Here is a 27,622-nt window from a genome sequence, read left to right on the forward strand (position 1 = left end):
ACCGCCTAGAGCACCATGTGCTAACAGTCCAAGAAAAGCAGCCCAGTTTGCACGAAATGACAACAATGCAAGAAATTCTGAAATGAAGAATGGCGTTCTTCAGCTACTTTATGCTAGTCCCTTTGCAGGTCTTGACCATGAGGACCCATATACACACTTGACAAAGTTTTATGAAATTGCTGGAGCAGTCGGAGCCCCTGAAAGAGAGGAAGAGCAGGTGTTTAAGAGATTATTCCCTCACTCCTTGATTGGCAAAGCAAAGGATTGGTATCTAGACCAACCTACTCAAACCATGACAAATTGGAATGAGTTAGAAGAAAAGTTTCTTGATAGGTTTTTCCCTCAGTCACGGTTACTTGAAGCAAAAACAGCAATTTCAGTGTTTTCTCAAGGTGTGAATGAAACTCTCAATGAGGCATGGGAAAGGTATAAGTCAATGTTGAGAAAATGTCCTAGTCATGGATTTGATGAACTTACTCAGATTCACATTTTTCGTAATGGCTTACAACCACAACCTAAGCTTCTGTTAGATGCTACAGCTGGAGGTTCCTTGATGGCTAAGACAGCAGAGGAGGCCATAGAGATAATTGAGAAAATGGCCAAAAATGATCATCAGGTGCAACATAACCGAGGAGTTGTTCAAAAGAAACCGGGGCTTATTGAATTAGGAACCAATGATGCTATTCTTGCTCAGAATAAGCTTCTTTCTCAACAAGTGGAGGAGCTTACAAAACAAATGGCAAGGTTACCTCAACAACTCAAAGAGATACAAGATCCTAACAAGAACAAACAAGTTGCTTCGTGTGAGCTTTGTAGTGGAGACCACCCTATCGGATATTGTCCACTAGTGAATGAAGTGAATTATATGGCGAATCAAAATCAAGGAGGCTATCAACAAAGACAAGCTCCTTACCAAAATCAAGGTGGATACCAACAAAGGCCTAATGCACCACAATATGGCCAAGGGTGGAGACAAGATAATTATCAACAAAGACAAAGTCCTTATCAACAACAACCACCTTCTCAAGACAAGCCTTCAAAGTTGGAGGAGACTCTAAATCAATTCATGCAAGCATCAATGGTGAATCAAAAGAGTAATGAAGCGGCAATAAAGAATTTAGAGACTCAAGTCGGCCAACTTGCGAAACAACTAGCCGAGAAGCAAACCGGACCATCATTCACGGCAAACACTCAAACCAATCCTAAGGAGCATTGCAAAGCGGTTGTAACTAGGAGTGGGAGAGTGCTTGAAAGTGAAGTGGAGAAGGAGGTTGATGAGGAGGAAGTTAGGGTAGAAAAGGAGAAAGAGGTAGAAAGTGAAGTAGAACCAAAGAAAAATGAGGGAGTTTTAGTTGAAAATGAGAGTGAAGAAAAAAGTGAGGAAGAAAAAGAAAAAAATAGAGAGAAAAAGAGAAAGATTCAAGAGGGAAAGAAGAAAGTTATGAGTCCTCCCGTTCGTAATCTACCTTACCCTCATGCTCCCTCAAAGAAAGATAATGAGAGGCAATATGCTCGCTTTCTGGACATATTTCGACAATTGCAAATTAATATTCCTTTTGGTGAAGCTTTAGAGCAAATGCCAAAATATGCCAAGTTTATGAAGGACATCCTCACAAAGAAAAGAAGTTACACTGAGCCCGAAACGGTTGTCCTAGATGCTAAATGTAGTGCAATCATTCAAAGTACTTTACCAAGAAAGGAAAGAGATCCGGGAAGAGTTACTTTGCCGGTTACTATTGGTGACATTCATATTGGAAGAGGTTTGGTTGACACGGGTTCAAGTATCAATTTGATTCCTTTATCCATGGTCAAGAGGTTAGGCATTGTTGATATGAAAAATACAAGAATGACACTTCAATTAGCCGATAAGTCTACAACTATGCCTTTTGGGATAGCGGAAGACTTGCTTGTGAAAGTTGACAAGTTCTTTTTTCCAGTTGATTTTGTTGTCATTGATATGGAGGAAGATGTTGATACCCCATTGATTCTAGGAAGACCTTTTATGAAGACAGCAAGGATGATGATAGACATTGATGATGGTTTGATGAAATTGAGGTTCCAAGATGAGGAAGTGTGTTTTGATCTCTCGGAAGCAATGAAACATCCAAATGATACAAGTGATTGTTTTAGACTTGATGCTATGGAGGAAGTTATCATGCAAGTTGAAAGTCGAGCTCATGTGTTCAATCCTCTTGAGAAAACATTAACCAAAGCTCTTGATGTTCTCAATGAAGAAGAAGAAAAAGAGATTGAAGAGTGTTTGCGAGATCTTGATGCTTTTGAAGAGATAAGTCCTTTTGAAGCAAAGATGGAGGAGTTGAAAGATGAGCCAAAGGTGGAAGAAACTAAGTTAGAATTGAAGATGTTACCACCTCATTTGAAATATGTTTTTCTTGAAGAAGGAGGTAAGAAGCCGGTGATCATTAGTGGTTCATTGTCTAACAAGGAGGAAGAGAAAATAATTCATGTGTTGAAAGCGAACAAGGAGGCGATAGGATGGGTTCTTTCCGATTTAAAAGGGATTAGTCCGGCCTATTGTATGCATAAAATTATGATGGAGGAGGATTTTAAACCGGTAGCTCAACCTCAACGCCGGTTGAATCCTACAATGAAAGAAGTTGTAAGAAAGGAAGTGGTGAAACTATTGGAAGCCGGAATGATTTATCCTATTTCCGATAGTGCATGGCTGAGTCCAGTCCAAGTGGTACCAAAGAAAGGAGGAATGACCGTGATTACAAATGACAAGAATGAGTTGATTCCGACAAGGACCGTGACGGGATGGAGGATGTGCATTGATTACCGAAAGCTTAACCAAGCTACTAGGAAAGATCACTTCCCTTTACCTTTTATGGACCAAATGTTGGAAAGGTTATCGGGTCAAGAGTTCTATTGTTTCTTGGATGGCTATTCCGGGTATAACCAAATATCGGTCAATCTGGAAGATCAAGAGAAAACGGCGTTCACTTGTCCTTTTGGAATTTTTGCTTATAGGCGAATGCCGTTTGGATTGTGTAATGCCACGGCCACTTTCCAAAGATGTATGCAAGCTATCTTCTCGGACTTCATAGAAAAGACAATGGAAGTTTTCATGGATGACTTCTCCATTTTTGGAGCTTCATTTGATCTTTGTTTGAAGAATTTGGATGCCGTGTTAAAAAGATGTGTTGAAACCAACTTGGTCCTCAATTGGGAAAAATGCAATTTCATGGTTACCGAAGGCATAGTTCTTGGTCACAAAGTCTCTTCCAAAGGAATTGAAGTCGACCGAGCAAAAGTGGAGGTTATTGAAAAGTTGCCACCGCCAACAAATGTCAAAGGAATTCGAAGCTTCTTAGGCCATGCGGGATTCTATAGAAGGTTCATCAAGGACTTCTCAAAGATTGCAAAGCCTTTGAGCAATTTGCTCAACAAAGATAAGCCTTTTATTTTTGATAATGCATGTCTTTTGGCTTTTAATGAATTGAAACAAAGATTGACCACCACACCCATAATCATAGCGCCCGATTGGAAACTTGATTTTGAACTAATGTGTGACGCTAGTGATTATGCGGTAGGAGCGGTGTTGGGTCAAAGAAAAGGAAAAAATTTTCATGCTATACATTATGCTAGTAAGGTTCTTAATAAGGCACAAGTTAATTATGCAACAACTGAAAAAGAACTACTAGCTATTGTATATTGATCGGAAAAATAGCAAGTGTACTATTTTTACCGGTGTAGTTCTAATGGGTTTTACCCCAAGTATCGATCACGAGGATTGCGTAGTAAATATAAATTATTGTCATAGTCAATTAAACAAAATGGCATATAGATGTTTTTGTTATAATGCAATAAGTGAATTCAAATAAAATTTATAAAATAAGCTGAAATTAGAGTTTGACTTTTAGATATAATTTAGGATAATGCCAAGGTAGGTGTATGATTTGCCTTATAATGACTCTGTAAAAAGATCTCTTTAACAAGTTCATAGGATGCAACTATTTGTTCTTAAGGGTGTTTTCCTAAGTCCTTAGTGAAAACCTTTTGGGTTGCAATCCTAATGCCTAAGTCCTTAGAAACTAAGGTTTGGAAACCAAAGATGTAATTAATCAAGAATGTTCAAATAACCTTTCGATATCCCTAGTCCTAGGTGATAACTATAAAATCTAATTGTTTAAAAACCTTAACAACCGTAGTCCTACAAATTGTTAACCGTAGATCAATCTTTGTTTTGCCGACAAAGAAAGCATAAAAACATTAAACAATCAAATTGCATAATACAAATACTTGATTAAAGAAATACGGAACTCAAAGTCATTACAATTCAAATCAGGGACACCCCCTGGCATTGGGGGGTTTAGCCTCTCATAATATTCAAGAAAACAAAATCAAAGAGTTTAGACATTACAATAATTAAGAGAACTCTGATCTTCAATGGTGTCCACCGTTGAATCTCTTCGTCTTCCCAATCCTTGATGAAGCTATCTCTCCTTTCTATTGAATTCTATCGTACAATCAAAAAGTACCTTCCCATTGTCTCTCAATCCTCTTTTAATCCCTCTAGGTTTTCAGATCTCAGTCGGAATACCCAAATTGCCCCCGGAACTTTAAAATTGTAAAAACATAGAAAATCAGAAATTCTGTCCGCACAGGCTGACACGGCCGTGTCACTTGACACGGGCTGACCGTGTCAGCTTCTGCCACTTTTGGGGAGAATTCTTCAGCAGGTCGGACACGGCCGTGTCACTTGACACGGTCTGACCAAGTCCGGCCCTGCCTCTTTTGGCTTTGACTTCAACATCAAAGTTGTAGCCCTTTTCGTTAGCGAAATTTTGCCACCGGAACCGCATCATTCCGAGTTACGAAGCTCCAGTTACGATCAAAATACTACACGCCTGTCACGATTTTCAGCTTCTGTTACACCAACACTTGTGCAATTTCCATCTGATCCAGAATTAACCTACAACCACCAAGTAGAGAGATCAAAAGCACCTAATAGACAAAGATAAATGGCGCAAAAACAAAATGCACACAAAATAACTAGAATTAGATGAATCAAAGAAAAACACTTAAAAACAACCACAAAGTGTTACCAAGTATGGCGATCTTATGCCGAATTTATGACGAAATTAAGTAGAAATGGTGACCGATCATATATGCATTAGAAAAATTTAGGTCCTACTTAATTGGTTCGAAAGTTGTTGTTTACACTGACCATGCAGCGATAAAGTATTTGCTTACCTAGCCGGATTCAAAGCAAAGGCTCATCAGGTGGATATTGTTGCTACAAGAATTCCACTTAGAGATTAGAGACAAGAAAGGAGCGGAAAACTTGGTAGCGGATCATTTGTCAAGGTTAGTGAATAAGGAGGTAACAAACAAAGAAGAAGAGGTTTTGGAATCATTCCCTGATGAAAAGTTGTTCATGGTGGAAGAAAGACCGTGGTTTGCTGACATGGCTAATCACAAGGCATCGGGATGGATACCGGAAGATTGGAGTAAAAGTGCAACAAAGAAGTTCCTTCATGATGCCAAATTTTATGTTTGGGATGATCCATACTTGTTCAAAATTGGTGTGGATGGTGTGTTAAGGAGATGTGTGACAAGGGAAGAAGCAATGAGAATTTTGTGGCATTGTCATAACTCACCTTATGGTGGACACTATGGTGGATAAAGAACGGCGGCGAAAGATCTCCAATCCGGGTTCTATTGGCCGACGTTATTCAAAGATGCCTACTTGCATGCACAAAGTTGTGACAATTGTCAAAGAAGTGGTGGAGTGAGCAAGAGGAATGAGATGCCATTGACAAATATGTTCGAAGTGGAAGTGTTCGATTGTTGGGGAATAGACTTTGTAGGACCATTTCCTTCATCTTTTGGTTGCGAGTATATTTTGGTTGCGGTTGATTATGTTCAAAATGGGTGGAAACAATAGCGTGTCCAAAGGCGGATGGAAAAACCGTAATCAAGTTCTTGAAGAAAAACATTTTTACAAGGTTTGGAACACCAAGGATTCTCATTAGTGATGGTGGCTCACATTTTTGCAACGCACAACTTGAAAAAGTCTTACAACAATATGGTGTGAAGCACAAAGTAACAACGGCCTATCATCCGCAAGCTAATGGTCAAGCCGAAGTGTCCAACCGAGAAATTAAAAGAATCTTGGAAAAAACTGTTTCTTCATCAAGAAAGGATTGGTCACAGAAGTTGGATGATGCTTTATGGGCTTACCGTACGGCATACAAGGCACCGATTGGTTTTACTCCGTTTCAAATGGCTTACGGGAAGAGTTGTCATTTACCCGTGGAATTGGAGCATAAGGCATTTTGGGCCTTGAAGTTGCTTAATTTTGATCCTAAGGCAAGTGGTGAAATGAGAAGATTGCAATTGCTTGAGATGGAAGAATTGCAATTACAAGCCTATGAGTCCAACAAAATCTACAAGGAGAAAGTGAAAGGTTATCATGATAAAAAGATTGTGGAGAAGGAGTTCAAGGAAGGTCAAATGGTTCTATTGTTCAATTCAAGGTTGAAGTTGTATCCGGGCAAATTGAAATCCAAATGGTCGGGTCCGTTCCGAATCAAGGAAGTAAAAGACTATGGAGCGGTTGTGCTTGAAAATCCGACAACAAATGAAAGTTGGACCGTGAATGGCCAAAGACTCAAGCCGTATCTTGGTGGTGAAGTCGATCGAAGTTCGGAAGCCGTTCCGATTTTTGATCCGTAAAGCCGCCTCGGACCGTCGAGCTAACCGACGTTAAACAAAGCGCTAGTTGGGAGGCACCCCAACATTGTAAGTATTTTATGCTTTGCGTGTGTTGTGACTGTTAGGAAAGTCGGGAAAAATCGGGACTTGGGGGACTGCTGAGAATTCTGCAGGAAAACAACATTTTACTGATACCGCTAAGCGGCCGTCACGCCGCTAAGCGGCCATACAAAAATGCAGAAAAAAAATAGAGTGGGCCAGAGGATCTGACCCGGCCCAGATCAAAAGAAAGACAAGTTATGAGGGGCTGAGCGGCCAGAAACCCTAGCCACCTCATTTCTCCCAAGTTTTCAAGTTCCCTCTTATCGTAACTCAATCTTTGCATCCATCATTGGAAGGAAGTTCTTTTGTTCAAATCATTTCCATCAATTATCTCTTCCATTTGTGTTTGCAAGGTAAATGTTTTGTTTATTTTCTTTGAAAAAGTTTTTGTAAATTGATAGCAATAGTAGTTGATGTTTAGATATGTTCATAAATATAGATTTTAGGTTTAGATTGTGATTAGGTTGTTGTTTTTGTGAATCGATTTCTGGAATGTGTGTTAAGAACCCTAGTTTGTGTAAAATTAGGTTAGTTTAGTGATTAGGATTAGAGTTAGTGTTAGCATTCATCACTGGTTGCCATCTTGTTGCAGGAAGAATTGAAGTAAGTATATATTTGGGCAAGTCATAGCAGACTGCGTTTCTGCAGAATTTTTCTGAGAAATCGCAGGGCCGCTAAGCGGCCGTCACCCCACTAAGCGGCTGATGCTGATGACAGAAAAAAATTTCTGTTTCTGGTGTGGTTCAGTCACCCTAAGTTGGGTCCAATGTAATCAAATGGCTCTGTTTAAATGCAATATTATGTGTTTAACAGTGTGGTGTGATTTTTGTTGTGTTTTGCAGATGACTTCTCGCCAAAGCCGAAGCAAAAGAGGACGATTTCCAGGCTCTAGTTCTGGACAAGCTCCCGTTCCCGAAGCACCCCAATTTGACAATGCAAGGTTTTTGAGTGCTGAGCACCAAGAGTGGTTTGGACGGTTGTGCGGAAGAAAAATTTTACCGGAGAAAATCTTTGATCTCAAGCCTAATGGGGATTATAGGCAATTTGTGGAAGACATGCACAATCTTAGGTGGGATGTTCTTTTGCAGCCGGACACTCGTATCAATGTGGATATAGTGAGAGAATTTTATGCAAATGCAATGCCAACGGAAGATACGAAGTATGTGCGCAAAACAGTTGTGAGGGGGAGAGCCATTTCATTCAATCGGGCTGCCATTAGTTCTTATCTTGGTGATCCAATGGCTCTTCCTGAAAATGGTTGTGAGTATGCAAGGATCCATATAGCAAGGCAATGGAATATGGAACAAGTTGCAGAGGTCCTTTCCTTTCAGGGTCGTGGTTTTTCTCTTAACCCGGCTGGCATACCAGTGAAGATGGACCGAGGAAACATGAATCGGATGGCTCAACTCTACCTGACCTTGCTTCTGAACAACTTGAAGCCAAAGAGCCACAACAGTGATCTCACATTAGCTAACTCTTGTTTGTTATTTGCTATGATGACAGGTGTTGAAATCGACATTGCTCAGATTATTTCTGAGGAGATGCGAGAGGTGGCTTCTAGTGGGCATGCTTTAGGGAATCGACCTGCTGGTCAACTTCCTTATCCTGCTATGATTATGGGATTGTGCAGGAGGGCTAGGGTGGAAATTCCAGATGAGGTTCAGATGGCTATTACTAGTAAGGTGGATGACACTTATGTTGCTCGGTTTTGCTCTCCTCGGGCAAGAGGTCGTCATCAGCCGCAACCTGAAGCAGTAGCTCCTCCTTCCGGCCCAACAAGGTATAATCAACAAATGGCGTGCAGGTACAGTTGGGATTATATGGATGCTTTGCGAAGGTCGGAGGCTACCATTCATGACTCTTTGCACCGCTTGTACCTGAAGATGAGTGATCCTTCCAGTGTGACATCGTTTACTACAAATGAGCAGTATGAGGCCATTTGTAACTATCCGGAGGATAGGCCATTCTTTAGGGATGGGGGAGGAGTGAATGAGGAAGGAGCTAATGAAGAGGAAGGTGAAGAAGGAAATCAAGAAGGAGAGGAAGATGGTGATGAGTGATGATACCTTTGTGGTGATGTTGTTGTGTTTTATTTTGTTGTGTTTAGTAGTATTTTAATTTATGTTGAATATTTAGGAATGTTTTGTTACCATCCGTAGGGATGTGTTTTTTTGTTGTTGTAATGAAGTGGCAAATGGTGTTACTGAGACATCTTGGAGGCATTTGCCATTGGCAATTTGTCTCTAATATATTATCATATTAGGTGTGTGTTATATTTTGTGTTTTTGTTATAGTGTTAAGTTTGGGTAGTCATATAATATAGTTATAGTAAATACAATAGAGTACTAGTAATATTATAATAGTATTAATAATATAATAGTAGTAATTATGTTTTAATATAATATTAGTAATCATAAGAAATTTTTTGTTGTTTGTCCTTGTGATGAATAGAAAACTCAAGCAAGCAAAGTTTCATCAAAGAGTTGTAACATCAAAGTTGGATGGTGATGATAATGCTCTTGATGCGGTGCATGCTAAGGTAACGATTTTCTTGCTTTGTAGATATTAGTGTGAATATGATTTAGGTGCTTTATACAAAAACTTGTCATCACTTTGCATTTGAAAGATTTTGTTCATATTTGAATCAAGTTAGGACATAACTACATAAGTGAGAGGACTTTCCATTGTGTACTATAAACTTTTGTGTGTGCTAGCAATTGGTGTTAACTGGGACAATTCATGCTTAATCTGCTTTGTTTAAAGTGTTAGAACTTAGAAGTGATCGAGGCAATTTTTGTGTATTACGAGAAAAACCACCTTCCAAAAGGCCACCTGTGAGAGTGTGATCAATTGAAACCAATTTTGAGCCTTAAATTTTGATTTTGCCAAGTGATTCGAATGAGAACCGACAAGCTAGTAAGTACTCCCTTATTGAGTTTGTTGGAGAAAAGCAAAGAAAGAAAACTTTTGACTCACTTGGAAAATATTTTCTTTGGTAGACACTTAACCCTATTGTACTTAAATCTTAAATGAAGAGCATAATTGTGTTGAAATTATTGAATTGTTCAAAGTTGGGGAGAGGAGTTTACTTAAGAAAAAGGAAGAAAGGAAATGGTGGTATAATAGAACAATGCATTCATAACAAAGAAGAAAAAAAATGAATTGAAAAAGAAAAGAAAAATTACAATGTTATGAAAAATCAAAAGAAAAAAGAAAGAATGCATTGTAGTGTTGTAAAGTCAAAAGGGAGAAATAAGAATGTTTGTGTAAATAGTGTGATTGAATAAATGCTCTTCATGCGATTGTCCCTTTTTGATTCATTGGCCATGTAGAAATGACACTTGTTTGGAACCAAGCCAAGTTACAACCGAAAAAGTCCTCGTGATCTTTGTTTATATCACTTTTGTTACTTAGTTAGATGAATGTATGAATTGTCTTGAATGTGCATAATTGCTAGGGAGAGTGATAAGTCCCTTGTGCTAACATGATTATAGCACTTTGTCCTTCATTTTTGAAGTTGATTGTAGGTGATTCAAGTTTGAACATCATTTTGATAAATGCAAGTGTGGTGAAGTGTTTGTATTTAGAATCTAGCTCATATTCATGTTTTGATCTTGTACAAGCAAGGGATGGTTATGGAGCATGCATGTAAGTCAAGTTTGAACCATTCTCTTTATGTTGCTAACCTTGTAAATATTATTTTGTTTGTGCTTGTTGAGTTGTTCTTGTTTGAGGACAAACAAAGGTCAAAGTTGGGGAGAGTTGTTAGAATCCAAAATGTGGATATTTGTTGATAAACTTTTGTGGTATTTTGATAACTTTTCTCATCACTTTTCTATTTAATTTCGGTTCGTAATCGTGTAAATAAATAAAATCGAGTTTAGTAGTAAATATAGTATTTATAAGCTTTTCTTATGTTTTTTGTAGGTTCTATGCATTTTGGGAAGTAATAGGAGGTAAGGATGCATTTTGGAGCAAGTTTGGAGGCCAAGGGAAGAAGTTTTGTTCAGCAAGGGCCGCTCAGCGGCGTGTAAGCGCGCTTTCCAGGGGCGAAAGGAAAATTTGTGATCAGCAAGTCCCGCTTAGCGGCCTCCAGCGTGGAAGCAGATATTTTTGGTTCTCCGCTTAGCGGCAGTCTTGGCGCTAAGCGGCGGTACTTTTTCAAGTGGCTACTTTTAGGCACTTAGAGATATTTTGGGACAATCCTTATCTTGTTTTTTTGATTCTTACCAACCACACACTCTAGGGCAAGAGAAGAGGAGAGAAAAACTTTTAAGTATTCAAGATTTCTCAAGCATATTTCTTCATCATCTTTGGATTTCTATGCTAGGAGATCTTGTGTTGATGTTTGTCGTTGAAGCTATGGATAGCTAAACTTCTCATGTGTCAAGATTAGAGGTAGTTAGCTTGTAGAGTATGTATTTAGCTTACCTTGTTGATGATTAATATATGGTGAATATCTTTGTATTCATGTTTATATGATGTTTTGATACACTATTGAGAGATATGTTTCAAATCTTGACCAAAAGGGTATTCATCTATCAATAATCAAACTCTAGAGATAGATTTGTGAGTTGATAATCACTTGTATCAAACTTTAAAGGTTATTATGTCAATTGTCGGCATGAGAGATCATCTGACAATTAATATAATAACAATCACGATACTGCTTTAGAGATAAACGGTATCGAGAGGATACGTGATTGTATTAATCATTGATATGTTCATATACATGATCATTACAGTATATACAAAAGCAAGCTAACGAAAACTAATCTTGACACAGTTTTACTAAACCGTTTTTAAACCCTAAGCTATTGTCTTTACTTTCTTTTCATGCTATTTCTCTTTCATGACACTAAAAACATCCAGAATCTTAACTCAAAATACACTAAGCTGTAGAACGGCGATAATATCGCATCAATCCCTGAGGAGACGATACTAGAAATACTTATCTTATACTTTCTAACAGTAATCATTACCAATCCAGCTCCATTTCCATATTCCACCGACAAAGCTGTCCCGTGGAAATATGACACTGAAGTTTATGTCCATGGAGTTAAACAAAAGGAGGCCGTAAATCCAACTGTTGACAATATTGTGGGGACTAGTAAGATTACGAGAAGTGGAAGGATCTTTTCGCCAGAAATTTCTCCAAATGTTGCTACTACTCCAGTCCAGGTCCCAGTTTCTAATCAAGATGTCAATGCTCGAGGCAAAGAGCCACTGACCGAACCAGCTCAAGTACCCGTTGAAGTCCTTGTTGAAGATCCTTCGAGGCAAGAAATGGAGGAAATATTGAAAATCATCTGCAAAAGTGATTACAATATTGTTGAACAACTGGGGTACACTGCTTCAAAGATCTCAATGCTATCTTTGCTAAAGTATTCAGAAGCTCATGCTAAAGCTTTAATGAAATTCTTGAAAGCTGCCCATGTGCCACAAGGGATTTCAATCAACCAATTTGAAAATTGCGTTGCTAGTCTTACAGTGCACAACGGTCTCGGTTTCTCCGATGCTGATTTAACCCCTGCTGGGAAAAATCACAATAAAGCCCTGCACATCTCTATTGAATGTAACGGCGCCACTTTGTCTCATGTGCTGGTAGACAATGGTTCCTCGTTAAACGTATTACCAAAAGTAGTACTGGAAAAACTTGACTTTGAAGGAGTTGTGTTACAACCAAGTGATGTGGTGGTAAGAGCCTTCGATGGGTCGACAAGAACGGTATATGGAGAAATTAGGCTCCCAATCAGAGTAGGCTCTCAGGTCTTTGATTCTACCTTTTCTGTGATGGATATTCATCCAACATACCCCTGTTTACTAGGACGCCCTTGGATACATGGGGCAAACGCTGTAACTTCTACCCTGCATCAGAAGTTAAAGTATCCAGTAAAAGGCAAGATCGTCACAGTCCATGGTGAAGAAGAATATGTGGTTAGCCACCTGAGTAACTCCAAGTATGTTGAGATGGATGGAGAATTCATTGAAACCCCCTGCCAAGCTTTTGAGGTGGTCTCTCCTGATGTCTCTACTGCCAAGCACATTTCTATTAATCCTGCTACAAAAATAAATCCAATAATGGCTTCTCTCAAAGATGCAAAAGCTGCAATCAAAGAAGGTGGTGGCACAGCATGGGGACAACTCATTGACGTGCCTTACAAATTCGACAAGCTGGGTTTGGGCTATGCTAATGGAACTCAGAAGAACAATCAAAGTCTTCATTCTGGAGGGTTAATGACACATTTCATCAGCCAAGAAGTGAATGCTATTGAAGACGATGGAATGATTCAACAATATCCCAATGGAGTTCCACCTGTATCCATGGAAGTTTGGGACACTTTGGGAGAACCAAGTGGCAAGTATGACTTTATGGTAAAGTATACTGCTCCTCCGAGTTTTTCGATTGCCATCGAAGACATTGTCCCGAATGGATGGGATAATCAGTCCGAGGATCACAAAAGTCTCACAAGTTCCATTACTGAGCAATATCAAAGTCCACCTAAAGAAGTTTGGGATACTTTAGGAGAGCCAAGTGGCAAATATGACTTTATGGTGAAATATTCCGCTCCTCCGAGCTCACAAGTCGCCATTGAAGACATTGTCCCAACTGGATGGGATGAACATTGCGAAAACAACTTCACTCCTGGAGAAGCCTGGGAGATACCAAATAACGAGGGTTATTTTCTGTCACAGTACACTACTCAGCAGAATGCACAAGTCTTTATCCAAGACGTCATCTCGACTGGATGGGACGGCCTTATCGAGTATCTCTCTCAACCAACAGAGATACCTCAACCTGGATCCTCATATCCAACAGAGCATCTTGCTCATCCTGAAGGATCAACAGCTCATCTCGTCACCAAAGAAGTCAATGTTGTGGGAGACATAGAAGACAACTGCAACTGGGGAAACTGGATATTCCCCGCTCACAATAATGGGTTGAACAACTGGGAAGCTGAAGATGTCATCTCCTTTGATCAGGAGTAAATGCATTTTCCTATTTTCGCTGTCTATATGTTCAATAATAAAAATGGTTCCTGTACTATCGAACCATGAGCTTGAAAGCCGTGTGCCTTGACCGAAGCACACTGGTCCTTTTTATAAGGGTTTGTCATATCATGATCATATGTTCATATAATAAAATCATGGGACGTTTGCATGTTCAAATTATTGCGATCCTTTTTATTCATTTCTTCACTTTGTTTTCAAATAGCTATGTGTTCTTACACACACCCACATAATAAATGCAGATTCACATTCACTCTGGATCCTGTCGATAACGATTCTGCTATTGCCAATCACGACTTTGAAAATCCGATCTACCAAACTGAGGACGAAAGTGAGGAAGATTGTGAAGTACCTAGGGAACTTGCAAGGCTGTTAGAACAAGAAGAAAAAAATATACAGCCGCATGAAGAGCCAACTGAGGTTATCAACCTGGGCAGTGACGAAGAAAAGAAAGAAGTCAGGATAGGGGCTGATTTAGAAAACAGTGTCAAACAAAGACTGATTCAAATGTTACAAGACTACGTCGAGATATTCGCTTGGTCTTATGAAGACATGCCTGGTCTCGACTCGGATATTGTGGTCCATCGCCTGCCAATCAAAGAAGGTAGCACTCCAGTTAAGCAGAAACTACGGAGAAGTAGGCCTGACATGTCCAAGAAAATCAAAGACGAGGTTGAGAAGCAATTCAATGCTGGCTTTCTGAAAGTTGTGAGTTATCCTCCTTGGATAGCTAACATCGTGCCTGTGCCTAAAAAAGACGGGAAGGTCAGGATGTGTGTAGACTACAGAGATATGAACCGGGCAAGCCCCAAAGATGATTTCCCTTTACCTCACATCGATGTACTGGTTGATAATACTGCACAATGCAAAGTATTTTCCTTTATGGACGGATTCTCCGGTTACAATTAAATCAAGATGGCACCCGAAGACATGGAAAAAACAACCTTCACAACACCCTGGGGAACCTTTTGTTACAAAGTAATGCCCTTTGGTTTAAAGAATGCAGGAGCAACGTATCAGCGTGCAATGGTAGCTCTGTTCCATGATATGATTCATCAAGAGATAGAGGTTTATGTGGATGATATGATTGCAAAGTCCAACACCGAAGAAGAACATCTGGGTCATCTACACAAGCTATTTGACAGACTCAAGAAGTACAGGTTGCGACTGAATCCAAACAAGTGTACCTTTGGAGTAAGATCCGGTAAACTCTTAGGTTTCATTGTCAGCAGCAAGGGTATTGAGGTTGATCCTACCAAAGTCAAAGCCATTCAAGAAATGCCTATACCCCGTACCGAGAAACAAGTCAGAGGATTCTTGGGACGTTTGAACTACATAGCCAGATTTATTGCCCATATGACTACTACTTGTATGCCAATCTTCAAATTGTTGAAGAAAGATCAAGTGGAAAGATGGAACGACAAATGCCAATTAGCCTTTGATAAGATCAAAGAATACCTTCAAAAACCACCAATCTTGTTACCACCAGTGGAAGGAAGACCCTGATAATGTACCTAACGGTGTTAGAAGACTCAATGGGGTGTGTACTGGGGCAACATGACGAGTCTGGCCGAAAAGAACATGCAATCTACTATCTTAGCAAAAAGTTCACCGATTGTGAAACAAGATACTCACTGCTCGAGAAAACTTGTTGTGCCTTGGCATGGGCAGCTCGCCGATTAAGACAGTATATGCTAAACCATACCACTTTCCTGATCTCCAAGATGGATCCTATCAAATATGTGTTCGAAAAACCTGCTCTCTCTGGAAGGATAGCAAGATGGCAAATGATTCTAACAGAGTATGACATCCAGTACACTTCGCAAAAGGCAATAAAAGGAAGTGTGGTAGCTGATCATCTGGCTCATCAGGCAGTGGATGATTACCAAGCATTAAACTTTGACTTCCCAGATGAAGACATTATGTTAGTTACTGACTACAAACAACCAGGACCGGAGGAAGGACCCGAGCCAGGATCCCGATGGACTATGGTTTTTGATGGAGCCTCTAATGCGCTTGGCAATGGCATCGGAGCTGTGATCATTTCTCCTACAGGAGGTCATACGCCATTCACTGCCAGATTATGTTTCAACTGCACTAACAATATAGCTGAGTATGAAGCATGTATTCTGGGTCTCAAAGCCGCAATCGATTTAAGAATCATGGTCCTGGAGGTCTATGGAGACTCGGCCCTTGTAATTTATCAAGTCAAAGAGGAATGGGACACAAAGCACCCGAATCTAATTCTATACAAAGAATATGTGATGAGTTTTATTCCTTACTTTGAAGAAATCACTTTTGAACACATCCCGCGCGAAGAAAATCAACTGGCTGATGCTTTAGCTACCATGTCATCTATGTTCAAAGTCAGGTGGGACAATGAGGCGCCAATGATCACCATTTATAGACACAATGAACCAGCCTATTGCACTGAGATTGATACCGAAGGAGTGGAAGAAAAACCATGGTTCCATGAAGTAAAAAGATATCTCAAAGCCCAGGAGTATCCTGAAGGGGCATCCATTAACGATAGAAAGTTTCTAAGATGATTTGCAGCCAAATTCTTTCTAAGTAATGGAATCCTGTACAAACGCAACCATGACTCGACTTTACTTCGTTGTGTAAACAAGAAGGAAGCAGAACAGATTATGGAAGACATACACGATGGTGCTTTTGGTACTCATTCAAGTGGACATACAATGGCTAAAAAGATTCTGAGAGCAGGTTATTACTGGTCTACCATGGAGACAGACTTCCATCATCACTCCAGAACTTGTCACAAATGCCAGATATATGCCGACAAAGTACATGTACCTCTAGTCCCATTAAACGTCCTGACGGCTCCTTGGCCTTTTGCAATGTGGGGTATTGATATGATTGGAGAAATCAAGCCTACTGCCTCCAACGGACATTGTTTCATACTGGTCGCTATTGACTACTTCACAAAATGGGTAGAGGCCGCCTCGTTTGCTTCAGTTACCAAGAATGTTGTAGCCCGGATTATCAAGCACAATCTCATTTGTCGGTATGGCATCCCTGAAAGGATCATCACGGACAATGGCACAAATTTAAATAACAGGATGATCACTGAACTCTGCACACAATTCAAGATCAAACATCATAATTCATCTCCATATCGACCAAAGATGAATGGCGCGGTGGAAGCTGCCAACAAGAACATCAAAAAGATCATACAGAAAATGACAGTAACCTACAAAGATTGGCATGAGATGTTACCTTTTGCTCTTCATGGTTATCGCACATCAGCGCGTACTTCCACAGGGGCAACTCCATTTTCCTTAGTCTATGGTATGGAGGTAGTTCTCCCAATCGAAATCCAGATTCCTTCCCTAAGGATCATGAAAGAAGCCGATCTAGACGAAGACGATTGGATTCAGACTCGATTGGACCAGATAAACTTGATCGATGAGAAGAGACTTGCGGCTATTTGTCATGGTCAGTTGTACCAGAAACGTATGATCAAAGCCTTCAACAAGAAAGTCAAGAGTCAGACATATCAAATCAGTGATTTGGTTGTAAAACACATCATCTTACCACAAGGTGACCCCAGGGGCAAGTGGACTCCCACTTATGAGGGACCGTTTGTAATCAAGAAGGTATTCTCCGGCGGAGACATGTTGCTTACTACTATGGACGGAGAAGATTTCCCACACCCTGTAAATGCGGACATAGTCAAAAAGTACTTCGCTTAAAGAAAAGAAAAGCTCGCTAAGTTGAAAACCCGAAAGGGCGACTTAGGCAAAAATGAGCGTCTCGGTGGATTGAAAACCTAAAAGGGCGATCCAGGCAAAAATTAGAGACTAAAAAATAATTATCCCGGTAGGCTGAAAACCTGAAAAGGAAGCCTAGGCAAAAGTTAGAAAATAAAGCATACGACTATGTCCCGTTTGGCTATTTACTCACATTCAAGGTTCAACACATCAAAGGCACTAATCAGTCCAATCATTTTCTTCCAACAAGTGAGGGATGAGATACTCGAAGACAGATTGGCAATAGCAGAATTGAAACTTGACTGGATTGTTTCCACATAGCTATTTTACTTTTAAAAGTTTTATGACAATTTCCTACTACTAGGATTGTTGTCTCCTTGTACTAATCCGCCTGTTATGGCCCTCTTTCAAAATCAACACAATTCACGCTAAAATAATGTTTTCACTTTTTCTGTTTTGAATGCATAAACGTCCCAATGATAATTTTGAATGAACATATGCATTTGAATATGATTAACAAGAAAAACAGGAATAGCATTCAGGTAATGTCCCAATCATCTGGACATCGTTCCAACACCAGCATCGGAAGAAAATTTCCCCAACAGAGAGGCATTTCTCAGCAGAATCCTTGATGAGATTTTTCTCTCCAACAAGGTGATTCGAGAAACCTTATTCCCCAGCAGGGCTGTTCAAGATCACTATCCCCAGAAGGTGTGATCCTCCACATCAAGGCCTGATCAAATAGTGCATCGGAGGATTACCTATCTCTCTTATTCAAGTTACTTTCATCACCAAGTGGTATTCAAAGATCCTTCAATAGAACATTCTGGTTCGTAAGAAAGTTCCCCAGCTGAGTGTACTCAAGCAGGGTAGCGAAGATCATCAACATTCATAATGCCATCGTTTCCAAAATAGCAAGAAGAGATTTATTTTCCCAACTAGAAGTTTGATACGCTCTAAACTGCATAAATCATGCATCATACATCATACGCATATTCATACATATCATATAATGTTTCATAACAAACTCATACATAACATACACGGAACCATTTAGTTTGAGAATCTCAACATATACATTACATGCATCATGACATTGCATATCACTAACTTGATTTTTCAGGTGGACGAATATCCTCAGCAAGTTATCTTCAATCACGAGCATTCTTTTCAGATATAATCAAACCAAAGATTCACTCTGAAGAGCTCTAATTCTAAACAAGCAAAGCGGATCTAAGTTGATACCTTGAACGGTTCCTTCATGATCTACCTTCAGATCTAAGTTGATACCTTGGACGGTTCTTTCATGATCTACCTTCAGATCTAAGTTGATACCTTGGACGGTTCCTTCATGATCTACCTTCAGATCTAAGTTGATACCTTGGACGGTTCCTTCATGATCTACCATTCAGATTTAAGTCGATATTTCAGACGGTTCCACGACGATCAATCTTCAAAATCTAAAAGCAGATACCTTGGAAGGATCTGTAACAATCAGCATTCAAAAATTCGAAGCAGAAACTTTGGACAGTTCTGTAATAATCAACCTCAAAGATTTAAAGCGGTAACCTCGGACGGTTCCGTAACGGTCAACGCAGAGGTTTTCAAATCCTTCATCAAGATATAATCAATGGATTCATTCTGATGAACAAACCATCAACACATTTTCCAGATGGCATCTGAAGGCCCATCTCAGGCAATGTTTCGATCTGCAGACAACATTTCTCAGACGACATTCAAATGCAATTTCCAACATCACTGTCGGTGGAGGTAAGTGCAAATTTCAGGGCATCTAAATATTCAATCATCTTCTACCTTCAGAGTCCAATCAGGTTTAAGAAGATTGAATAGGGGCAACTGTTATACCCCAAAATTTGCCCACATCTTTTTCAAAAAGAAGGCAACAGACTTCTGTCTAAAAATTGGGAGTTTCATATAATCTTGGATTTTATTTCATAAATATCCTGATTTCATGAATACTTGGTTTTTAGAATTTTTTTCTTATACGGTATTTTGGTTCGCTGTTGAATTTATTTTTACGCAAACGCCAAGTACTGTTTATCACTTCACACACGCTATCTATTTGAGATTTATTTACGGATAAATAGTACTGACGCAATTGGTACAGAATTTATTTTGCAGGCGCAGAGTCCGGAGTTTCAGACTGTACTGGTAACAATTAAATTATTATTGTTTCCCACTAATTTTTGTACTATATTCTATTATTTTCAAAATCTTTTTCTTTCTTTTCAAATCTTTTTCTTTCAAATCAAATCCTAACTTTATTCTACACATTTCTCTTTTCAAACCCTACCATACACTTTCTTTCAAATTCTACTACCACTCAAATTTTCCTTTTTTTGTACGGAATCACTTCATTCCCCAACGTCTCTATCCTTCTTTTCATTCTATAAATACCTCTCATTTTTTTCCATAAAATCTCACATCAAATTTCATTCAATCTCTCAAATTTCTACCTCATATCTATTTTCTCTTCTTCCCCGGCAAAAAATGGCAAAGTGGATGGGGAGACTTTTTCTTATAGTCATCACCATTGCTACGGTGATCATGTCCTTCTTCTGTCTGCATAGTCCTGAAAAATACGGACCTGCGATGGTTACACTTCCGATCATCTATTTTCTGTTGGTCATAGCATGGATTATTAATCGTCATATGTAAAGTTTGTCGTATCTTCTGTTTTTAGAATGTACCGTTCTTTATATTTACCGTGTTGTTTACTACGTTTTGTTTAGGTAATATTTGTACTGTCAGTATTAAGTATTACACTATCTATTATATCGTCATTTAACTAGTAAGATAATATCATATGTGTTTATTGCTAGTTAAAATATTTATTTTTTCTGTGCATTAAATCCTTTCAGTCTTATTATTGACGGTAATTTTGTTCTCGTACAGTGTACTTTAATTATTTATTGTTTTTGTGTTTTTCTAACAAATCATGTAAATAATTTCTCACCATTAACACAACAAAAACAAAAAGAAAAATTAACTTTAACTGTTGAATTTTCACTTTAACTGTTACGTTAATACCCGAACAGCCAGTTAACAGTCAAACCCGGTGACAGCACGTTTCTCCGTGTTTTGTACCATCAATCAAATCCATCTTTCACATTTCAAAATTCCAAGATTTTTGTCCTAGAAGTCTTCTGACAATCACAAGATCAGCAAAGACTCAGCACTGCACAAAAATCAGGTACGCTCGACTGTCTCCTACACAAACAGTCCCTAACTAGGATTTTTGTTTTTTCAGGAGAACAAGTTTTTTGAGACTTCAAATGGATTTCATGTACCTCCATATGTCTCAAAGTACCACCAGACAAATTTTCAAACTTCGATTCGCTCGGACGCGCAATCGACAGCTCAAACAGTCAACAGACGACTCGTACGATCAAAAAGTCAACAGACAGTCAAAAATGAAATTTTTTGTCAACATCCATATTTTGTCAAAGGATTCATCATTTGACTAGTGTTTGATCAAAATTCATCAAGAAAAGCTCAGAAATCAGCAAAACCCTAAGTTTCAAAATTAGGGTTTTCTCCTAAAAAGTCAACTAAACTTTGACTGGCCATAACTCTCTCATCCTTCATCAAAAAAATTCAAACCAAAGCTCATTTTGAAGGAAATTCAATTATCTTTCAAATGCAATTGGTCCCATGGTCATTAGATTCACCATTTGAAAAATATGAACCAAGACATTACAGGTCATTTTCAAAGTCAACAAAAAGTCACTTTTTTCAAAAGGACACACAAGGAGCATGAAAAATCATTTTGATATGAAACCAAAGACATTGGTTAAAGGAAATCTTGAGGTTTCCGAAAAGTACAAGAACTCCTTCATATGATAAAAATTGAGGGATTTATGCCTTGTTGAAGTTGGCTAAATTTTGGGAAAATGCATGAAACCAACATTGATCAAAAATGTTTTTTTTTTCCAAAAGGGGCCAAGTTTTCATGATCCAAACATGATTCTAACAATGTTAAGGGCCTCCCCCGACCAACCTAAGGCCCATAACATTTTTATTTCTTTTTTGGTTTAATTTTATTACATTTAAGATTAAATTGAAAAAGAAATGGTAAAGAATAATGATGCAATGCTTGATTCTTAAGCTAAAGCCTCCAAAATTGATCCAATTCTGCAGCAAGAAAGGTACAAGGCAGGCCTAGGGCAAGAGGTGTGGAAAAATCAAGCTATGGTAGCTTGAATTCAAAGCTTAATATATTAAACAAGTCAAAAATTCAACAAAGCTCATCAATGCTTCTTAGCTTCAATTTTAAGCACATCTTTGCCTATAAATAGCTCAAGACACTTCATCAATGCAAAGGAGACACCAAAAATTAGCAAGAATATAGCAAAGAAGTTCATAAAATCTCAAAATATCACATACTTTGTACATTTTCGTTTTCCTTGTATAAGCTCATATCAATCTCAAATAAACACTTCAATCTTCTCCTGGGCCATTATAGAACAGGTTCCAACCAATAGTCTTGCTTGTTTGTACATAGAACATGCATAGCCATTCTTCCATATTCTATTAAATTTCCAATTTTAATATCTCGTGTTCTAATGCTTTTCAATGTAATCTAATGGTTTCTATGGGTTCATACCATGATTTAGAGATGATCCAACGTATCATATATGAGCCATACACCCTAAAGCATCGTGTGCCATTTTTGAACTCCAAGGATGCAAAGCTTTCGTTTTCATAGATGGAGGGGGTTTTAATCAAAACTAACACCACCAATGAACTCCCAGCATGCTATTTAGTAGACCTGGGTTGTTCTTGGTAATTTATTTCCACGTTTTTGTAGGTTTCAAAAAGCATGAAAAAAGAAAGAAAAATCCGCAGGTAATTTGGCTGCTAAATCCGCAGCAAAATCCGCAGGAAAAAGGAAGAAGAAGATGAATAGTGGTGTGGAACGTTTGACTGCATGCGTGGCCAATCCTTGCTTCTTCATTGGCCAGTTTTGGCGCGTGTGGACCCCATCAGAAATTTGAATTCTCTTTGAATTCAGTGCAAGCAGTCTCATCATTATATCATGTTCCCTTTAATCTGAGCCACTAGATGCATCTAAAAAATTCATCCTACGCTCACGAATGCACATCCATACCATGGACTCCACTGATTATCACACAGGATCACAAGTTAAATTATTTTCTATTTTATTTAATTTTACTTCTAAAATTATTTAAAAATAGTTTTAAAAATAAAAAAAAATCAGAAAAAAAATTGTTCTTTTTTAAATTTAGTTTATATATAATAAACTAATTTTGCACATATTCAGGATAATTTTCTCTTTAAGTTTTAATTATTTGTGTAATTATTTGTATAATTATATGATTATTTAACTTAATAATTTCAAAATCAATTTCAAAAAATCCAAAAAAATTAGTTTTATTTTAAAATTAATTGACAAGCATTTTGAACATATTTTAAACTTAATTTTTAGGTTTAAATTTTATTTCCACCTCTTTCTCATTTTAATTAAATTAATCATGCATTAATTCTAATTAAAATCAATCATCAAAAAATCCAAAAAAATATTTCTTTTATCTTATTGCAATTTAAATTCCTAGATCAAGTGTATAGGTTGTCAAATTCATGTAAATAGCGTAGTTTACATTTCCCGCACAATCGATGTAATAGCGTAGATTTATTTTCCGCATTTTACATTTCCGCACTTTAATTTCTGTACATATAAAACTGCGTGTATGTCAAAGCTAAAAAACTGAAGCGTTAGATCACTAAATTCAAAGACAAAATATCTGAATCAGAACACAATCACACTTGCACCTCTTAGGGTAATCCCTCTTTTTACTCTTTTCAAAATCAAAAATCAAATTCTACTGTTTCAAATACGAATTCAAACTTTTGTTTACATCTGGTAAAAGGAGAATTTTCTAAAAGAATTAGGAAAAGACCTTATAAATGTAGGATAGACCTCCTAATTGCTTGCTCAAATCAAAACAACAAATGTCTCATATATATCACTGTTTTTCAAAACAAAACTTTCAAAAAAAAAGACAATACTTGGTATATATCCAAACAAGGATCATTACGAAGTTAAAGATCTTTTTTCACAACATCTTTCAAAAAACAAAACACTTTGTATACATCCGCACAAGGATCATTACAAAGTTAATTTGCAAAGGTATTTTAAAATCACATACAAGCATTTAAAGGCAAGACAAACGATTCAAAGAAGTGAGCCAAGCAACTAAGAGCCCATGGATAACCATGGATACAAGGGTGCTAACACCTTCCCTTTGTATAACCTATCCCCTTACCCAAAAATCTCTTAAAGGTCTTTTTCTGTTTCTTTTATAAACCTTTCCTTAATTGGATAAAATAAAAGTCGGTGGCGACTCTCTGATTTTCACAACTCAAAAAGAAAAAGAAGAGTCGGTTTACGTCTCACAAAATCGAGGGCGACAATACTCAAGAATGATTTTCTGCCGCAGATCTGAGGTGTCAGGTATGAATATTCTATCTTTAAAATAAACCAATCCATCTTTGTACTGAAATTTAGTCTTTGATGGTGGATCTGTCTGAATCTTTTCCTTTAGTAGTTTGCCTTGTGAATCTGACTTGTAATACTCTTTTAATTGACTGAGGAGGAGTGGTACTGGAGAGGAGATGGAGAGCAGCAGAGTAGCATCATCGTGTGGGATCCGGCTTAAGGCGTCAGCTACTTGGTTCACCTTACCAGGTTTGTAGTGAATATCAAATTCAAACCCTTGCAATTTGGCAGCCCATTTCTGTTATTCTGGTGTTTGTATTGTTTGAACCAGTAGATTCTTTAAATTTTTCTGATCTGTAAATATATGAAAGTGACGACCGACTAAGTACTGTCTCCATTTTTTTACAGCTTATGTGATAGCAAACATTTCCCGCACATAAACTGACGATGCCTGAAGTCTGGTACATAGCTTTTTGCTGAAGAAGGTGATCAGATGGCTGTCCTGGGAAAGAATTGCTCCTACTGCAACTCCTGACGCATCAGTTTCAAGCACAAAGGGTTTGGCAAAATCTGGAAGAGCCAGAACAGGGGTTTCCGTCATTTTTCTTTTTAGAGTTGTAAAAGCTGAGTCAGCTTCTGTATTCCATTGCAGCTTAGTCATGTGTAATAAATCGGTGAGAGGAGCGGTGAGAGAGGCGTAATGATGCACGAATCTTCGATAAAATTCGGCGAGACCTAAAAAGCCCCTAAGTGCCGTGAGTGAACGTGGCTTCGGCCAATCTAGAATAGCTTTTATCTTTGCTGGATATGGGGTTACACCATCACTTGAAATAATATGACCTAGGTAATCAACACTAGGAACACAAAAAACACATTTGGATAGCTTGGCATAAAATTGGTTAGATAAAAGCAATTCTAAAACCAACTTTAAATGATGTGCATGATTAGAAGTTGAAGAACTTTCGCAAATATGGTCGAAGCAAATCGTTCATTGCCGATTGAAAAGAAATAGGAGCATTAGTTAAGCCGAATGGCATTACCAAAAACTCATAGTGTCCATCAAAAGTCCTGAACGCTATTTTGTGAGTGTCCTTAGGTGAAACCCGAATCTGATGGTAGCCAGACCGTAAGTCAATCTTAGAAAATATAGTTGCTGAACCCAATTCATCAAAGAGTTCATCTATCGTAGGTATGGGAAAACGGTCACGAACAGTTACCGCATTTAGAGATCTATAGTCGATGCAAAAACGCCATGTCCCATCTTTTTTTTCTAACTAACAGCACGGGAGAAGAATATGGGTTGTTACTAGGTTTGATAATCCCTTCGTGAAGCATTTCTTGAATTATGCTAGTCATAGCGTCCTTTTGAGAGTGAGGATACCGGTAAGGTTTAACATTGACTGGGGCAGTGTTGGGTAATATTGGAATATGGTGGTCATGGGGCCTTGTGGGGGGTAACCCTTTTGGTTGGGTAAAAATGGCTGAATGAGAAGTTATGAGTTGTGTGATTTCGGTAGGTAGGTTTTTGGGAAGTGACTCAAAAATGTTAGGAGAGTTGGGTTCGTTGTGATATTCTTGTTCATGAGATGGCTGATAAAGTAAAAGGTGGATGGAAGCAATAGAGTCGTTTTGAATTAGGTGGCAAAAATTATTGTATGAGGATGGCTGGATAAGTGTTTGGTTATCTCCTGTGATAGTGATGTTGTTATTGTTGTGAGTGAAAGAGATTTTTGGAATTGAGAAATCTGCCATAAGAGGGCCTAAAGTCCTTAACCATTCCATACCTAGGACAACATCCGCACCCTCAATAGGTAGCAAGTGAAAAGGGATTGAAAAAGAGTTATGTTGGAGCTTAATGGGAACCTTAGGGCATACACCCGAGCAAGACAGTTTTGATCCGTTGCCCACCATAACGGAAAAGTTGGGAATTTGTTGGGTAGGGAGTTTGAGATGCTGTGCAATGCGAGGTTGTAGAATGTTGTGAGTACTACCTGTATCGATCAAGACAGCCACGGAAAGTCCTTTGATAGAGCCATTAAATTTTAAAGTCTTGGGTGAGAAGTGACCGTTGGCAGCTTGTGGTGAAAGTTTAAAATAAGTGTCATCAATGTCTTGACTGAGGGTATGGGTGTCATCATTAACCATTAAATCTTCAGTTTCCCCTCCTTCATCATCAACTAACAACAAAAATTTACCCGCTGTGCATTTATGGTCCGGAATGAACTTTTCATCACAATTAAAACAAAGGCCTTGTGCCCTTCTTTCTTGTAATTGAATATTGGATAAGCGTCAGATAGGGAGTTTTTGGGGTGGTGCTGTGTTTAAGGGTTTGCTGATTAGTGGAGAAGTATGTGTGGTCGTTTGTGGGGATGTTTTGGTACTGGTTGGGGTAAACGGTTTGTTGAACTTGGGTTTAGTATTGCGGATTTTGGACTCAATAAGCTTGGCAAGCCCAATGGCTTGAGAGATGGAAACTGGTTTATGGATAGCAATTTCACTTTGAATTTCTGGTGTTAAACCTGAAATAAAGCAATTTAGGATAGCATCTCTAGATAACCCCACCACTTGGTTTCCTAAATTTTCAAATTGGGCTTGGTATTCCACCACTAAATGCGTTTGTTTCAATTTGAATAGTTCAGCTTGGTGATTAGCATAAGTGGACGGCCCAAAACGCAGCTCTAAAGCCTTTGTGAAAGAAATCCAATCCAATAATTCATTATTCTGATGCATCCACTTAAACCAAGCAAGTGTTTCGCCCTTCATATAAAAAGACATCATAGACAAACGATTTTCTGGAGGGAGGTTATAGAATGTGAAAAATTTCTCAGCTTGGAATGACCATTCCAATGGATTAGACCCATCAAACATAGCAAGTTCTAGTTTAGGTGTTCGAAAGGGTGGAAAGGAAGGGTTTTGGGGCTGTTGGGGGTAGGATAATTGAGGGAATTGAGGAATGGAGAATGGTTGAGATGTAGTAAAAAGAGGTGGAGCTGTATAGTATGGGGGATCCATATAATGTGGGTTGGGAAATAACCTTTGGGCAGTAGTGCGAAAAGGGGTGGAGTGGGGTGGTAGAGTGCTGGCTGGAATTGTGGGGGAAAATATAGGGATGGTAGAATATGCCCTTGTGAAGTTTGGTGATGTGAGAGTGGTGGGAATAGGGGTAGTAAAATGATTGGTAATAGGAATAAAAGGAGGGTTTTGAGTGATACCTGATGAGGTGGCTGAGTGAATAGTGCCGCTGTGAACAGTACCCGCGGACGAAACAGTAGGCGAATGAACAGTGCCGCCGTGAACAGTACCCGAGTGAACAGTAGATGCAGAAATAGGGACAGTGGGCTGTTTTTCAGCTTGAGAGGCCAACTTGGTGAGTAAACCCATGATATTTTCATATCTAGAATCTGAAACTTGTTTCTCATTGTCCATTCTAGTATGAAGTTGCTTCATATCACCATGGGTTTTGAGGAACCTTTCATCCATTTGTTGTTGGGTCTCTTGTATAGCATTTTTGAGGTGAAGATGAGCTGTTTGGACTTAGGGTTTGGTGGTTTGGGAGGTGCCATGAGATCAAGATGAAAACACCAATTTGATAGAGTGAACTCAACAACTATATAAT

At 38.6% G+C, this 27,622-nt stretch overlaps 1 protein-coding gene across 1 annotated transcript; it reads right to left on the reverse strand.

Moving 5' to 3' along the window:
• Positions 1 to 24,415: 24,415 nt before the first annotated feature.
• LOC131634786 (uncharacterized) lies at positions 24,416 to 27,432 on the reverse strand. The gene is made up of 4 exons (XM_058905411.1): positions 26,388 to 27,432; positions 25,286 to 26,270; positions 25,047 to 25,236; positions 24,416 to 24,931 (listed from the first exon to the last, which is right to left on the reverse strand). Exons 1-4 carry the CDS (start codon positions 27,430 to 27,432, stop codon positions 24,416 to 24,418), a joined length of 2,736 nt encoding a protein of 911 aa, XP_058761394.1.
• Between the last annotated feature and the right edge of the window lie 190 nt (positions 27,433 to 27,622).

Source organism: Vicia villosa, unplaced genomic scaffold (assembly GCF_029867415.1).
Source record: "Vicia villosa cultivar HV-30 ecotype Madison, WI unplaced genomic scaffold, Vvil1.0 ctg.001352F_1_1, whole genome shotgun sequence".
NCBI lineage: Eukaryota > Viridiplantae > Streptophyta > Magnoliopsida > Fabales > Fabaceae > Vicia > Vicia villosa.